Here is a 15,057-nt window from a genome sequence, read left to right as displayed (position 1 = left end):
GGCACTCAGGCGCCGCAGTCTCCCTCTCTCCCTGCCTCCCTCCCCTTCCTCCGTGCTCATCCTCACGACCAGCCCAGGCTGGTCCTACTCAGGATCCTTCTGCCCAACTTCCCAAGTGCGGGGATTACAGGTGTGCTCCAGACACCTTGTCTGTCACGGAAAACCCGGGCACAGGTGGTGAGTAAGTGTGGAAGTGATGCGCTGGGCGCTGTGTGGGATTAGAGCTCTGCAGTTTAGGAATGGAAGGCAGTGTGGCTGTGTTGGTCCACGAGTAAAGGAACCTTATCATAGACTCAAGAACACATTGTACACGCCACCAAGTTGAGATCCAGAGAGGATAAGGAACTTGGCTTTGTGGTCCAGTCTTGTTCTGAGAAGAAAAGTTGCTCAGAACACATGAGCCGCTCCAGCGGTTGCTTCCGCCGCCTGGCTCACCCCGCACCCTGGCGGAGGGACTCGGACCCACGCATCCTCTCCTGTCCATCCAAGCTGAGTGATGGGCACAGAGCTGCCGGCCGCAGAGCAAGTGCTGCGGCGGGTTCCGCCCTCACATGCCCGCATGAGGGACATGAGGGACGGCTGGTCAGCGCCAGGCAGCCACACACCACTGGGATGGGGCTGCGGAGGAAGCTTTTTGCCCGGAAGGTGGAGGCAGCGCAGAATTGGCTATTATTTGCCACTGACTCGACTTCCTGGCCTTTTCTCTTAAAAGCTCAAAGCGAAAGACCAAATTAACCACAATCATTCTTTTAAAAAATGTTTATGTAAAGCCAGGTGTGGTGGTGCTTTCAATCCCAGCACTTGGAAGGCAGAGTTAGGATTGCTATGAGTTTGAGGCCAGCCTAGGACTATAGAGTGAGTTCTGGGTCAGCCTGGGCTAGACAGAGGGAGACCTTACCTCGAAAACCAACAACGAGCCAGGCGTGGTGGCGCACACCTTTAATCTCAGCACTCGGGAGGCAGAGGTAGGAAAATTGCTGTGAGTTTGGGGCCACGCTGAGACTACATAGTGAATTCCAGGTCAGCCTGGACCAGGCCACAGTGAGTCTGTACCTCAAAAACCAAAACAAAGTAAAACACCCCACAAAAGTGTATCAAGTGTGTGTGGGTGGGTGGGTGGGTGCATTAGGGTCTCTTGCCATTGCAAATGAACTTCAGATACATGGACCACTCTTTGTGTCTGGTTTTACATGGACGTTGGGGAACTGAATCCAAGCTACAGGCTTTGCAAGCAAGTGCCTTTTAAGGGCTGAAGCATCTCCCCAGCCCTACCCACCATCATTTTCTTTCAAATGGGAATTGAATACTCACAACACAGAAAAGAAAAAAGCCATGAAAATAGAAAGTTACAGGAAATGCAAGCCATTCCAGTGAAATCTGTGTTTTATTCTTATTTATTTATTTTTGATTTTTGCTGTAGCCCAGGCTGACCTGGAATTCACTGTGGAGTCTCAGGGTGGCCTCGAACTCACGGCAACCCTCCTACCTCTGCCTTCTGAGTGTTTTTTTTTTTTTTTTTTAATTTATTGGAGACAGGGAGGAGAGGAGAGTGAGAATAGGTATGTCAGGGCCTCTAGCCACTGCAAATGAACTCCAGACGCAAGCACCACCAGGTACATCTGGCTTACGTGGGACTTGGGGAATCAAACCTGGGTCCTTAGGCTTTGCAGGCACACACGCCTTAACCCCTGAGCCACGACGTACCTTGTTTCACAGGTATTTCACGTAAGGAATCAACCACTGTGATCTTTGCCGAAGCTGACGCTTCTCCCTGGCTGTTAGACGCGTGGCACTCATATTCACCAGCTTCTTCCTTAGTGAGAGGAGACACCTGGGGAAGGCAAAGACCTTCAGTTCCTCCCGGTATCTCTGTCTAGTGGCTTCCGTTAAGCCATAGCCTCCTAGGTTCCCTAACATGACCAGAGGGTCCGTAGCAAAGCCTAAGCTAGGCGCCTGTATAGCTACCATATCTTATATTGTATCCACTGAGAGATGGACAACCTTTTTGTTTGTTTTTGCTTTTTTGAGGAAGGGTCTCACTCTAGCTCAGGCTGACCTGGAATTCCACCATGTAGTCTCAGGGTCGCCTTGAACTCAACAGCCATCCTCCTGCCTCTGCCTCCCCAAGTTAAAAACTGGACAGAGGTGCAGAACAGTGGGAGAGAAACTTTAGTAGGGTAGCTGGTAGTCATGAAATCAGTAATAATCATGAACTGAGGTCAAGTTAAATGTCTGTAATCACAGCTGGGCATGGCGGCGCACATCTTTAATCTCAGCACTTGGGGTCAGCCTGAGCTAGAGTGAGACCAACCCTACCTCGGAACAAATCAAACAAACTATATATGTTTGTAATCAGTAACCAACATTAATGCTTGGATCATTCCTTGTGAGAATTTTGCTTCGAATTTAAGAAAAAAAAAAAAAACCCAGCATTCTCATTCTTGGTGTTTTAAAAAAATATTTTTAAAATTTATTTGAGAGAGAAAGAGATACACAGAGGCAGACACAGAGAGAAGATGGGCATATCAGGACCTTTAGCCACTGCAAATAAACTCCAGACACATAGGCCACCTTGTGCATATAGCTTATGTGGGTCCTGAGGAATTAAACCTGGGTCCTTTGGCTTTGCAGGCAAGCACTTTAACCATTAAGCCATCTCTCCAGCCCCTTGGTGGCTTTTTTTTTTTTTTTTTTAAGTTTTTCAAAGTAGAGTGTCGCTCTAGCCCAGGTTGACCTGGAATTCACTATGTTGTCTCTGGGTGGCCTCGAATCCATGCGATCCTCCTACCTCTGCCTCCTGAGTGCTGGGATTAAAGGCGTGCACCACCACGCCCGCCTCCCTTGGTGTTTTTGAAAACGTTAAATCAACTGCGCTTTTCCCTTTAGCTGTCTGTGTGAGGAGCAGACATGCCATGGTGGGGGCTCTTCCAAAGACGTGGGAGAGTAAAGTAATTGGGCCATCCAAGGATGAAATTCTTGCCAGCTCTTGGCACTCACCAGCACCCAGCCGGTGACTTCATGCTTCTCTGGACCTCCGCGGGTCTGAATAGCCAGGTTGTCCTTGTCTCCAGGCAATAGCTCGGTCCTGTGAGTCCCATAGTTACCCCTTTTTACCTGCAAACACAAAAGCCAAGTCTGACTTCTCTGCACTCGAACATCAACTTGGAATTGACCATATTCCTAAAACCGCACAAGGTGTGCGCCAGGCCTTCTAATTAAATTAAGTCATCTGGTTACATTAAAGCACTTGCTTTTACTCTTTTCCTGACCGCCTATTTCTTCCTGCCTGCTTCATCTGAGCAACATGTTTTTTTAAAATTTACTTATTTGAGAGCAACAGATAGAGAGAGAGGATGGGCACGCCAGGGCCTCCAGCCACTGCAAACGAACTCCAGACGTGTGTGCCCCCTTGTGCATCTGGCTAACATGGGTCCTGGGGAATCGAGCCTCGAACCAGGGTCCTTAGGCTTCACAGGCCAGCGCTTAACCGCTAAGCCATCTCTCTCCAGCCCTGAGCACCATGTTTTAAGCAATCTTTTCAGCAAGCTTGTGGGAGGCATGGCTGCCCGGCGCTACATGAACCCTTGGATTCTTTTCCTCAGAATGTTCTCTTTCTGGTCGGTCTTGTCCTGTTTGACTGGCAAGCTGTCACTCAGAGCCATTTTGGTGTTTGGGACCTTGGGGTTTTCCTGTAACAGCCTCATCCGTGGGAAATAGGAGGTCGGGTTCAGAGCCAGTTCCGCTATTTTGCCACACAATCTCCAGAAGACTTGAGCCCCAAAATGCCTGTCAAATTCACGCTACTGTCATTTCTTATTTCTGCTGAGCAAACCTACCTGCTCCTGTTACATGTCCTGATCCAGAAGGCTGGCTTAAGGTGAAATTGGGCTCCCTTGATTTAAAGCCTGACTTTGTTTTTCCCCCACCCATTTTGACTGGTTAAATTCTTATGGACTTCTGCAAATATGCAAAAATACACAAGGAAAAAGCTTTCTGTGTTAACATACAGCAGTTACAGAGTACAAACATTTTAAGGCTTGTGATATATATATATAGTTTTTCAAAGCACACATAAAAGCAATGTTTGTTCATTCTTTTCCTGGCCTCTTCAAAGAGCCATGTCAATGTTTATTGTTACTGCTTTTGTAATTCAAAAGAAAGACTTACCATTTCAATAGAAGTTTTCCTTTTAATTTTATTCTATTATAAAGCAAATGTTAGTTCATTTTCCCCCCAGACTTTCCCACATTGCCCCAATACTGAGAAAAAAAATAGTACTTAGTGTCTTATATGAATTTGACACATTAAATGTCCTAAGTAGCTTGCAAAAAGGTTTGTGCAAGTAGAAACTAATATTGTGCAAGGAGTTTTTTTTTTTTTTTTAATTTTAGAGAGACGGGGAGAGAGAGAGAGAGAGAGAGAGAGAGAGAGAGAGAATTGGCCACTTGAAGTCACTGAAGTCAAACTCCAGATGCTTGCGCCACCTAGTGGGCATGAGTGATCTTGTGCTTGCCTCACCTTTGGGTGTCTGGCTTATGTGGGATCTGGATTGTCAAACATGGGCTCTTGGGCTTTGCAGGCAAGTGCCTTAACCGCTAAGCCATGGCTAAAACAGTATATTGCTAGACTTTATTTGCTAAATACCAGATTCCTATAAGGTGTGTGTGTGTGCACATGTGTGTGTGTGTGTGTGTGTGTGTGTGTACTCAGCAGTGCCTCTTACCCCTGCAAATGAATACCAAGAACTTGTGCCACTTTTTGCATCTGCCTTACATGGATAGCTTGGGACTCGAACCAAGGCCAGCATGCTTTGCAAGCAAGCACCTTTAACCACTGAGCTATCTTTCTAGCCCCTGCTTTAATCTATTTTTAAAAATATATTTTATTTATTTATTTATTTGAGAGAGACAGAAAGAAAGAGGCAGGGAGAGAGAGAGAATAGGCACGCCAGGGCCTCCAGCAACTGCAAAAGAACTCCAGATACATGCGCCCCTTTGTGCATCTGGCTTACGTGAGTCCTGGGGAGTCAAACGAGGGCCCTTTGGCTTTGCAGGCAAGCACCTTAACCGCTGAGCCACCCCTCCCGCCCCGTTCGTCTATTTTTGAGATGGAATCTTGCTATGTAGCTCAGGTTGATCATGATCCTCATTCTTCAGCCTCCGGGTGCTGAGATGAGACACCCGGCTCTGGGTACACTGTAGTTGGAACAAATTCTTCCTAGATCACAAATAAGCAATAAATAAGAGAAAGTGCCAATGACTGCAGAAGAGGGTAGGTACTCTGATTCTGAAAGTTTACAAACTTTGAAGAGGCCTAGGGGAAATAGTTGACCTATTAAAGGCACTTGCTTGCAAAGCCTGCCAGCCCAGGTTCGACTCCCCAGGATACACATAAAGCCAGATGCACAAAGTGGTACATGCATCTGCAGTTTGTAGCAGCAAGAGGTCCTAATGCACCCCAGACTTTCTTCTTACAAATATATATATAAACTTCAGAAGTTGAAGAGATGGTTAAGGTACTTGCCTGCAAAACCTAAGGACCCAGGTTTGATTCCCCAGTACCCACGTAAGCCAGATGCACAAGGTGGCACCTGTGTCTGGAGTCTGTTTGCAGTGGCTGGAAGTCTTGGTGTGTCCCCCTATCCCCCCCTTTTCCCCTCTCTCTATTTCTCTCTCTCAGATAAATAAAATATATTAAAAAAAAAACAAACACTTGCCGGGCATGGTGGCGCATGCCTTTAATCCCAGCACTCGGGAGGCAGAGGTAGGAGGATCGCTGTGAGTTCGAGGCCACCCTGAGACTCCATAGTGAATTCCAGGTCAGCCTGAGGTAGAGTGAGACCCTACCTTGAAAAACAAGAACAGCCTTGAGGAGGTCACTGAATTGTAGGAAATCGTTTAAGGGCATCCATGTAGGTTAGAACATGTACTGTCTCCTTGACAAGTTTTCAAGGTTTAATGATGCTATAGAGTCCTTGTCCTCTTTCAAACTCTCAGATCCTAGGCAAGGGGTTTGCTGGAAAGCCCAGGGCCACTACTCTCTGTAGGGGGATAAGAAAAGTGCAGATCCTTTGCCAGGCTGTGCCAACCCTCAGAGTTTTCTGCCACGGTCTCTAGAGTGTGTGTCAGTCTAGGAGAGAAGGCTTACACATGCTCCATTACTTTGCTGTTGCTAAGAGCCCTGGGCGGAGGAAGAACGCTGCTTTCTCCCAGTCTTAGCTTTTCCTTACGTGAGGATTCTTTTTTTTTTTTTTTTTTAAATTTTTATTGACAACTTCCATAAATAGAGATAATATACAACGATCATAATCCCCTCATACCACCCCCTTTCCCCTCTCACGTCCCCTCTCTACTGAGTCCCCTCTTCTTCCCAACTAGTCTTTTTTTCCCCAGTAAGCCGTGGTTTATTTTCTTTTTTAATTTTTATTAACATTTTCCATGATTATAAAATATATCCCATGGTGATTCCCTCCCTCCCCACCCCCACACTTTCCCATTTGAAATTCCATTCTCCATCATATTACCTCCCCATCACAATCATTGTACTTACATATATACAATATCAACCTATTAAGTATCCTCCCCTCTTCCTTTCTCTACCCTTTATGTCTCCTTTTTAACTTACTGGCCTCTGCTACTAAGTATTTTCATTCTCACGCAGAAGCCCAATCATCTGTAGCTAGGATCCACATATGAGGGAGAACATGTGGCGCTTGGCTTTCTGGGCCTCTATTTAGCTCCATAGCAAGGATTCTTGTTTAAATTTGTTTTTCCATTGTTGTTCTCTCACAGGTACGTAGGCATTGTACGGGGGGCATATCCTCTTCCACTCTCGCCTTTCCCCTCCCCTTTCTTTTCTTTTTGGTTTATGAGGGAGGGTCTCGCTCTAGCCCAGGCTGACCTGGAATTCACTATGGAGTCTCAGGGTGGCCTCGAACTCACGGCGACCCTCCTGCTTCTGCCTCCTGAGTGCTGGGATGAAAGGCGCGCGCCACCGGGCCTGGCTCCCCCTTCCTTTTCTTGACCCTCCCATTCGTTAATTTCCTTCATTCTCTTAGATAATGTCCCTTCTAGACACTGAGGATTCTAGTGCCCTTTGCTGTTTAACACAGGCTTCCTCGGTACACAGCCCAGGCTCACCTCCAACTCACAAGCCCTGACTTCTGTCTCGTGTGTGCTGGGGTTACAGGCTTGCACCATCACACCCACCCCCGCCTCTAACACTCACTTCTATCTGTACAAGATTTCTCTACTTCAGTTGGATTCAAGACGGCCTGTGATGTTAAATATGGCTGCCTGTACTTCTCAGAGTCTGGTTAGAGGAGAGTGGACAGGAAACAGTGGCTTGTTTAATTACCCAGGTCAGTGATTTGTACATGTTTCACTATGGCCCAGGAGAAGCTTCTTAGGTTGGGATTTGGTATATGATAGTCACAAGTAATAACTGTGCTGCTTTAACAGATTTTGTGTTCTATTTAAAAAAAATATATATTTTATTTATTTGCAAGCAGAGAGATGAGAGAGAGAAAGACAGAGTGAGAGAGAGTGAGAGAGAGAGAGAGAGAGAGAGAGAGAGAGAATATGGACACACCAGGGCCTGCAGCCACTGCAAATGAACTCAGATGCATGTGTCACTTTGTGAAGCTCACTTACATGGGCATTGGGGAATCAAACCCAGGTTGTTAGGTTGTTAGGCTTTGCAGGCAGGTGCCTTAACCATTGAATGCTGGGATTAAAGGCATGCACCACCACACCTGGCTTTTCTTTTCCCTTTCCTTCCTTCCTCCCTTTCTTCTTTCTTCCTCCTCCTCTGCCTCTTCTTTCTTCCTTCCTCTCTCCCTCCTTCCCTTTTCTTTGTTTTTTTCCATGGGGGGGGGATTGTTAGTTCAGTGGTAGAATGTCTGCCTAGCATGTTCAAGGGACTGGGTTCATTCCCCAGCATTGTAACTATAAACAAATAAGGGCTGAATAGATGGCTTAGCGGTTAAGGCTCTTGCCTGCCAAACCTAAGGACATATGTTCAATTCTGCCCCATGTAAGGCACACACACCAAGTGATGCATGTGCACAAGGGGCTCATGGGTCTGGACTTCAGTTGCAGTGGCTGGAGGCCTTGGAGTGCCAAATCTCTCTTCTTAAAAGAAAAAAAAAAAAGAGGCTAGTGCTGGAGAGATGGCTTAGTGCTTGCCTGTGAAGCCTAAGGACCCTGGTTTGAGGCTCCATTCCCCAGGACCCATGTAAGCCAGATACACAAGGCGGCTCACATCTGGAGTTCGTTTGCAGTGGCTGGAGGCCCTGGTGCACCCATTTTCTCTCAGTGTCTCCTCTTTATCTCTCTGTCACTCTCAAATTAATAAATAAAAATAAACAACAACATCAAAAAATTTTTAAAAAGGCCAGTCTGTTAGACTTGCCTCATAAACCAAAACAAACAAACAAACAAATATATATATATATATATGCAAACAATAAAACAAAACAAAAAAGAAAACCACTCAAGAACTGAAATCTACCCTCCCCTTCCCGTTTTTCCCCTCGCAGCCCCAAGTCTGTCTCTCCTTGCCTGTCATGGTGTCTGGGAGGCCCATGGGGTTGCTCTGTGCAATCCTAGAAGCTTAAAGGAAAAAATACCCCGAGGCACATTGATTCCGTGTGTGTGTGTGTGTGTGTGTGTGTGAGAGAGAGAGAGAGAGAGAGAGAGAGAGAGAGAGAGAGAGAGAGAGAGAGAGCAAGCATTGGAGACATCATTCCCTACCAAGATTTGCCCAACAAGGTGATATATGTTCCAGGATCCCTGAGCCTCACGGAGACCGCTTTCCCTCCACACCTCTTCTCAAAGCTTAATTTACAGAGGCAGGAGGCGCTGTTCCCTTTAACTGAAGCTCCAGCTGTAGAGGTCACTTGTAGGACAGCTGGTGTCCCTGGACCCCACATATCTACATGACTCACACCAGGCGTTTTCCTGGTGGCCACACGAGGGCGCCAGAGGCCGACAGGCGGCCCGGTCTGGTGCAAGCCCATGCAGGCTTGTCCGGGCAGCGGGGAGAGGCTCTGCAAGCACTTGCTTTCTTTCACCCGGGGTCTGTAAGCTTCAGTCACAGAAGAAACGAGGCCACTGCGTTCTAAGGGCGGGAGTTCTAGCCCGGTCATGTGTGCGGCCCTGGAGGCTTGTAAACTCCTCGTTTTTTTTCTTTCTTTTTTAAAAAATATTTTATTCTTATTTATTTGAGAAAGAGAGGGAGGAAGAGAGGATGGACATGCAAGAACCTCCATCCACTGCAAATGAACTTCAGATGCGTGTGCCCCTTGTGCATTTGGCTCATGTGGGTCCTGGGGAGTTGAACTTGGGTCCTTTGGCTTTGCAGGCAAATGCCTTAACTGCTAAGCCATCTCTCCAGCCCTCTTTTTTTCTTCCTTCCTTCCTTCCTTTCTTTAAATTATTTGTTCATTTATTCATTAATTTGTCAAGTTCAGTATTCTATACACTGTTTATTCCATTTTATAGTATTAGATTATATATTAATAAAAACATCCAACTTATTTTTATGAAGAAATTAAATATTTTCTGAAAATGATTTTTTTGCCTTGGCTAATTCAAAGCAAATTGCTACAATTTTTTTTTTTTTTTCCAAGGTAGGGTCTCACTCTGGCCCAGGCTGACCTGGAATTCACTATGTAATCTCAGGGTGGCCTTGAACTCATGGTGAGCCTCTTGAGTTCACGGCCACCCTGAGACTGCATAGTGAATTCCAGGTCTGCCTGGGCTAGAGTGAGACCCTACCCTGAAAAGAAAAAAAAAAAAAAAAAACGTTCTCAGGAGGTTGCCTCTTGACCAGCTCTCTCTGCCTTTCCCTGCAGTCTGTGACTAGACTTTGTCAACAAAGCACCCAAGCATCAACCCATGCTGAGGGCTTCAACGTCAAGTGAGGGCAATGAGACACTGGCAAATAGTTATCACTGGGGAAAATGTTCGGGGTAGTGAGTGAGACCTCAACACGCTTATGTGACAGTCTCCCCGGTGTAGGAGGTCGATCACACATATCACAGTCACGCTTTCATTCAGACCCAGAGAGTGGGTTTGTTAAGGTTTGAAACTGAAATGTTCCCCCCAGGTTATATTTTGAAGGCTTGTTCTCTAGCCGGAGGCCCTATGTAGGGAAGCAGTGTGGCCTTTAAGAAGCCCGCCTGGCTCGTGGTGGTAGACGAGGGTCACCAGGCTTTGGGAGGTTCGGTCCAGGTTCCTAGTTCTGGCTCCACTCTCTGCTCTACGTTGTGACGCCACCCACCAAGGACGTGGGAGTCACCCCTGCTCTGATGGACTGTGAATCCCCTGAAACTGTGGACCAAAATAAACCTTTTCTCTGCTGTTTCTATCCTTTGTTTGTTCGTGTTTTGTTTTTTTGAAGTAGGGTCTCATTCTAGCCCAGGCTGACCTGGAATTCACTATGCAGCCTCAGGCTGGCCTCGAACTCACAGTGCTCCTCCTACCTCTGCCTCCCAAATGCTTGGATTAAAGGCGTGTGCCACCACACCAGACAGATAGAGAGACAGAGAGAAAGAGAGATAGCAAAAGAGAGAGTAAGCAATGCTTGCAACAGGTCCTCCAGCTGCTGCACATGAACTCCAGATGCATGCACCACTTTGTGCATCGGGCTTTATGTGGGGACTGGGTAATTGAACCCCGGCCACTAAGCTTTATGGCCAAGCGTCTTAACCACTGTGCCATCTCTCCAGCCCTCTGTCGGATATTTTGGACACAGCCATGCAAAAGTAACTGACACAGGGGCTGGAAGATGGCTTAGCAGTTAAGGAGCTTGCCTGCAAATCCAAAGGACCCAGGTTTGATTCCCTAGGACCCACGTAATCCCGATGCACAAGGGGGCGTATGCATCTGGAGTTTGTTTGCAATGGCAGAAGGCCCTGGCATACCCATTCTCTGTCTGTCTGTCTGTCTCTCTCTGCTTGCAAATAAATAAAAGTAACTGACACACTAGTGAGATTAGTGTTTAGCATTTATGGAACTTCTAGTTTCCCAGGATCCTTCGCTGGGGACACTGCTAAGACAATCCAGGCAGGAACTGTTGGAGGACCAGAACAGCCGGTGGACGCAGTGGTCTGCAGTATCGTCTTTGAGGAGCAGTAAGCCATGGGACGGGCAGCACCCATCATCCTGTGCAGTGCCCCTTGGGAGAAGCTTGTCAGGCAGAAGGGTGTCTTCCTGAAGTCTGGGTCACTAACCTTGTTCCAGATGAGCACGGGTGTTGGGATTCCAATGACCTCACAGCTCAAGTACACCCGGGCACCAGTGACATTCCAGATGTCCTTGGGGGGTGTCACAATGGAAGGACCTACAAGAGAGAGAGCAGACAGCAAAACCCATCTGTTAGTAGATCCTTGTTTAAAAAAAAGTAATTTATTTATATCTTTGAGACAGAAAGAGAATGGGCACTCCAGGACCTCTTGCCATTGCAGACAAACCCCAGACGCATGTGCCACTTTGTGCATCTGCCTTTACATGGGTGCCGGGGAATCAGACTCGGGCTGGCAGGCTTTGCAAGCGAGCTCCTTTAACCACCGAGCCAGCTCTTCAGCCCTATTAACAGCTCTTAGCATTAGGCAGCATCCTAGGACATGAATATGTGGTTGTGTGTGAGGTCCTCCTGCCTGTAGATGATCCGAGGAGTCTCAAAGGCTGGAGAGATGGCTTAGTGGTTAAGGCGCTTGCCTACAAAGCTTCAGGATCCAGGTTCGATTCTCCTGGTCCCACGTTAGCCAGAGGCACATTGGGGCGCATGCATCTGAAGTTCATTTGCACTGGCTAGAGGTCCTAGCATGCTCATTCTCTCTCCCCGTCTCTCCCTCTGTATCTAGTTAATAAATACTACAATAAAAAAATTTTAATAAAAAAAATTGAAACAGGCAAGCCAACAGACACAGGGAAAAAAAAAATCTGTTGTTAGCAAAATTGTCTCTTTCCCAAGCTATGCTTAAATGAGCTTGAATTTTCCAGCTGTTTTGTATTATCTAGGACATTTTCATCAGCATCGTGAAATCTTAGTTCCAAAATGCTGAATGTTTTCCTTTCTTTGTTTATTACTGTTTCTATTGCGGGGGAGGGGGGCATGTGAAGTTGCGGGATGAACACCACTCCTTGGGTAATGAAAGGAAAAAAACAATTTAAGAGATCGTTGGAAAAGTGCTGTGCACCCAGGCCATAGTGTCCAAGACTAAGAAGTTTCCCGGAGGTCAGACAGGGAGGAGGAGCGAAGTGTGGCACGCTGGTTACTCTGGGGGTTGGGGGAAGTGCAGACACGACCTGGGTGTCAAGAACGATGGTTGGGGGGGGGGGTCTTTCTCCCAGTGCAAGGGAAGATCACCTGTTACTGGAGTCAGACCCCTGTGGAGAGACAAGGTTAGCTGTCAGAGCGTCCAGCAACTCTAGGTCCCTGTTAAGGGACAGTGCATATAAGGCGCACTCTTAGTGCACTTCCTGAATGGAGTGAGCAGGTCTGGGACCAGTAAAGGGTGGCGAAAGGGCTGGAGAGATGGCTTAGCGGTTAAAGCGCTTGCCTGAGAAGCCTAAGGACCCAGGTTCGATTCCCTAGTACCAACGTAGGCTAGATGCACAAGGTGGTGCATGTGCCTGGCATTCGTATGCATTGCGTGAATGGTCCTTGGGCTGGAGAGATGGATTAGGGGTTAAGGCACTTGCCTGTGAAGCCCAAGGACCCAGGTTCGATTCCCCAGTAACCAGGTAAGCCAAATGCACAAGGTGGCGCATGCGTCTAAAGTTTGTTTGCAGTGGCTGGAGGCCTTGGTGCACCCATTCTCTGTTTCTCTTTCTCTCTCAAATAAATAAATGACCACATAAAAATTTTCAAACAGACACTTGTAGATGACATTAAAAAGAAAGTAAGTGTACAAGTCTCTTTGGCTGCAGTGTTGAGGAGCTGAGGGGAGGAAAGCATTCTTTTTTTTTTTTTTTTTTCTTTTTGGTTTTTTGAGGTAGGCTTTCACTCTATCCCAGGCTGACCTGGAATTCTCTATGGAGTCTCAGGGTGTCCTTGAACTCACGGCGATCCTCCTACCTCTGCCTCCCAAGTGCTGGCATGAAAGGCGTGCGCTACCACGCCTGACTAGCATTCTTTTTTAGTACCTGTTGACTTCGCCCAGGGAGTTTGCTTGCAACGGCAGCCCCAGAGCAAGTGTGAGCGAAGGCCAAGCTTTGCCCATGATTCTCACTTAAGCATTAGTCTCCCTGCACTGCATTGACCCAGCACCTCTGCTCTGTAGACCCACACTGAAAGTTCACCAGCATTTCTTCTACACCGTCTCAGCCGCAACCATTTGCATAAAAATAATAAATAAAATAAAATAAATTTAAAAAATAAATAAAAATGTTTTATTTATTTACTTGACAAAGAGAAAGAGAATGGGCATGCCAGGGCCTCTGGCCTCTCCAGATGTATGCGCCACCTTGTGCAGCTCGCTAACGTGGGTCCTGGGGAATTGCAGGCAAACGCCTTAACCTCTAAGCCATCCCTCCAGCCCAAGCATCTACACTTCCTTTTTTTTTTAATTTTTTTTTAATTTTTATTTATTTATTTATTTGAGAGCAACAGACACAGAGAGAAGGACAGATAGAGGGAGAGAGAGAGAATGGGCGCGCCAGGGCTTCCAGCCTCTGCAAACGAACTCCAGACGCGTGCGCCCCCTTGTGCATCTGGCTAACGTGGGACCTGGGGAACCGAGCCTCGAACCGGGGTCCTTAGGCTTCACAGGCAAGCGCCCAACCGCCAAGCCATCTCTCCAGCCCTACACTTCCTTTTGAGTGAAACAATTACTATTTCATTTCTGCTAATTCTAAATGCTAGATTTCAGTCACCAGGGGCCTTCAGAAAGACTGGGGACAGCGTGACAGGGGAGCTGTGAGCCCCTGGCTTCCCACCAAGTGACAGTCTGCCGCTTCGGAGTTGGACTTGGCCCTGTCTGCATGTCCTACCTTGTTTCTCAAATGAATGAGTTAATTATTCCCTTCCAATTTCAAAGTCAGCTGCCTGGGGTCTGCCAGTCTGGTCAGATATGTAACTGCAGAGTCATCTTGCACCAGGGGCCTGGGAACGCGACAACCTTCCCCTCTAGGCCTGGAAAGTTCTCCGGCATAACCAGCCTACAAGGGATATGAAATCTCCCCTTTTTTTGCAACAGGCTATTTCTAGCACACACTTAACTTTGTGAAACAGAAAGGAAATGACCCGAGTCTGTAAGATTTTCCCACTCATCTCAAGCACTGGAAGCTGTTTTTATATAAATACAAGGATAGATCGCTGGAATATTTTTATTCCCTCCTCCCTCCCTTTGTAAGAATGTGCAACACAGTCAAGTTCTGAAAAACTCTTAAGTGTCTTCCACGTTTCCTTCCCTACAGCCGTAGCCCTGAGTGGGTCACACACTGGCTGGCAGGCTGGGTTTCTCTGTGGCAGGTGTGGACGCGGGACACTGGGCTGGGTGTGTTTATGTTCACCTCGGCCTGCCTGAGACGTTTCCCTCCTCGGAATGTGTGCACACAAAGCCCTGCCCAGGGCTGGGTCTAAACCCCCGTCTGGGCTTCCTCTTTACTTCTGGTATCCTAAGGTTTGGACTCCACCCGACCGGATCTGGCTGGCCTTCCAACTTCTTTCTCCCACCTTTCTAAGGGACTCCCTGCTGCCCTGTGTCCCCACCCCCGCTGTCCCCACAGGCTTAGCATCCTGACTCAGATCTCAGGGGATCATTCCAAGTAGAATATGCCAGCGTGTACCCACGCAGCGGGGCTCAGGAACACAGCTGTCGCTCACGCAGCAAAGCCACGTGGACATGAAGGACGGTTGGGTCTCCTGAGCCCCCAAATCTCCTCCACTCACTTTAATTGCAGTCCTTCTTCCCAGAGTTAGCGCAGGGTACAGAGTCCCCAGCCTTGGCCAGGGACAGATTTCCTGTGTTGGAGGGGCACACTGGAAAATCTCAGCCTAGTGTTTTGTCATTCCATGGACTTTTCCCATGACATAATTTTATTTTAT

At 47.4% G+C, this 15,057-nt stretch overlaps 1 protein-coding gene across 1 annotated transcript in view; it reads right to left on the bottom strand.

Moving 5' to 3' along the window:
* Positions 1-15,057, bottom strand: part of LOC101595661 (insulin-like growth factor-binding protein 7) — a 68,951-nt gene that overhangs the window by 425 nt on the left and 53,469 nt on the right. The window contains exons 2-4 of the mRNA XM_012950348.2: positions 11,237-11,346; positions 2,998-3,114; positions 1,705-1,831 (exon numbers count right to left, since the gene is read on the bottom strand). Of these exons, the coding sequence (XP_012805802.1) occupies positions 1,705-1,831; positions 2,998-3,114; positions 11,237-11,346 (354 nt within the window). The remainder of the gene's footprint in view (positions 1-1,704; positions 1,832-2,997; positions 3,115-11,236; positions 11,347-15,057) is intronic.

This window comes from Jaculus jaculus, chromosome 11, assembly GCF_020740685.1.
Source record: "Jaculus jaculus isolate mJacJac1 chromosome 11, mJacJac1.mat.Y.cur, whole genome shotgun sequence".
NCBI classification, from domain to species: Eukaryota; Metazoa; Chordata; class Mammalia; order Rodentia; family Dipodidae; genus Jaculus; species Jaculus jaculus.
The sequence above is the reverse complement of the archived record's forward strand: the minus strand, read 5'-3'. Positions and strand labels throughout refer to the sequence as shown.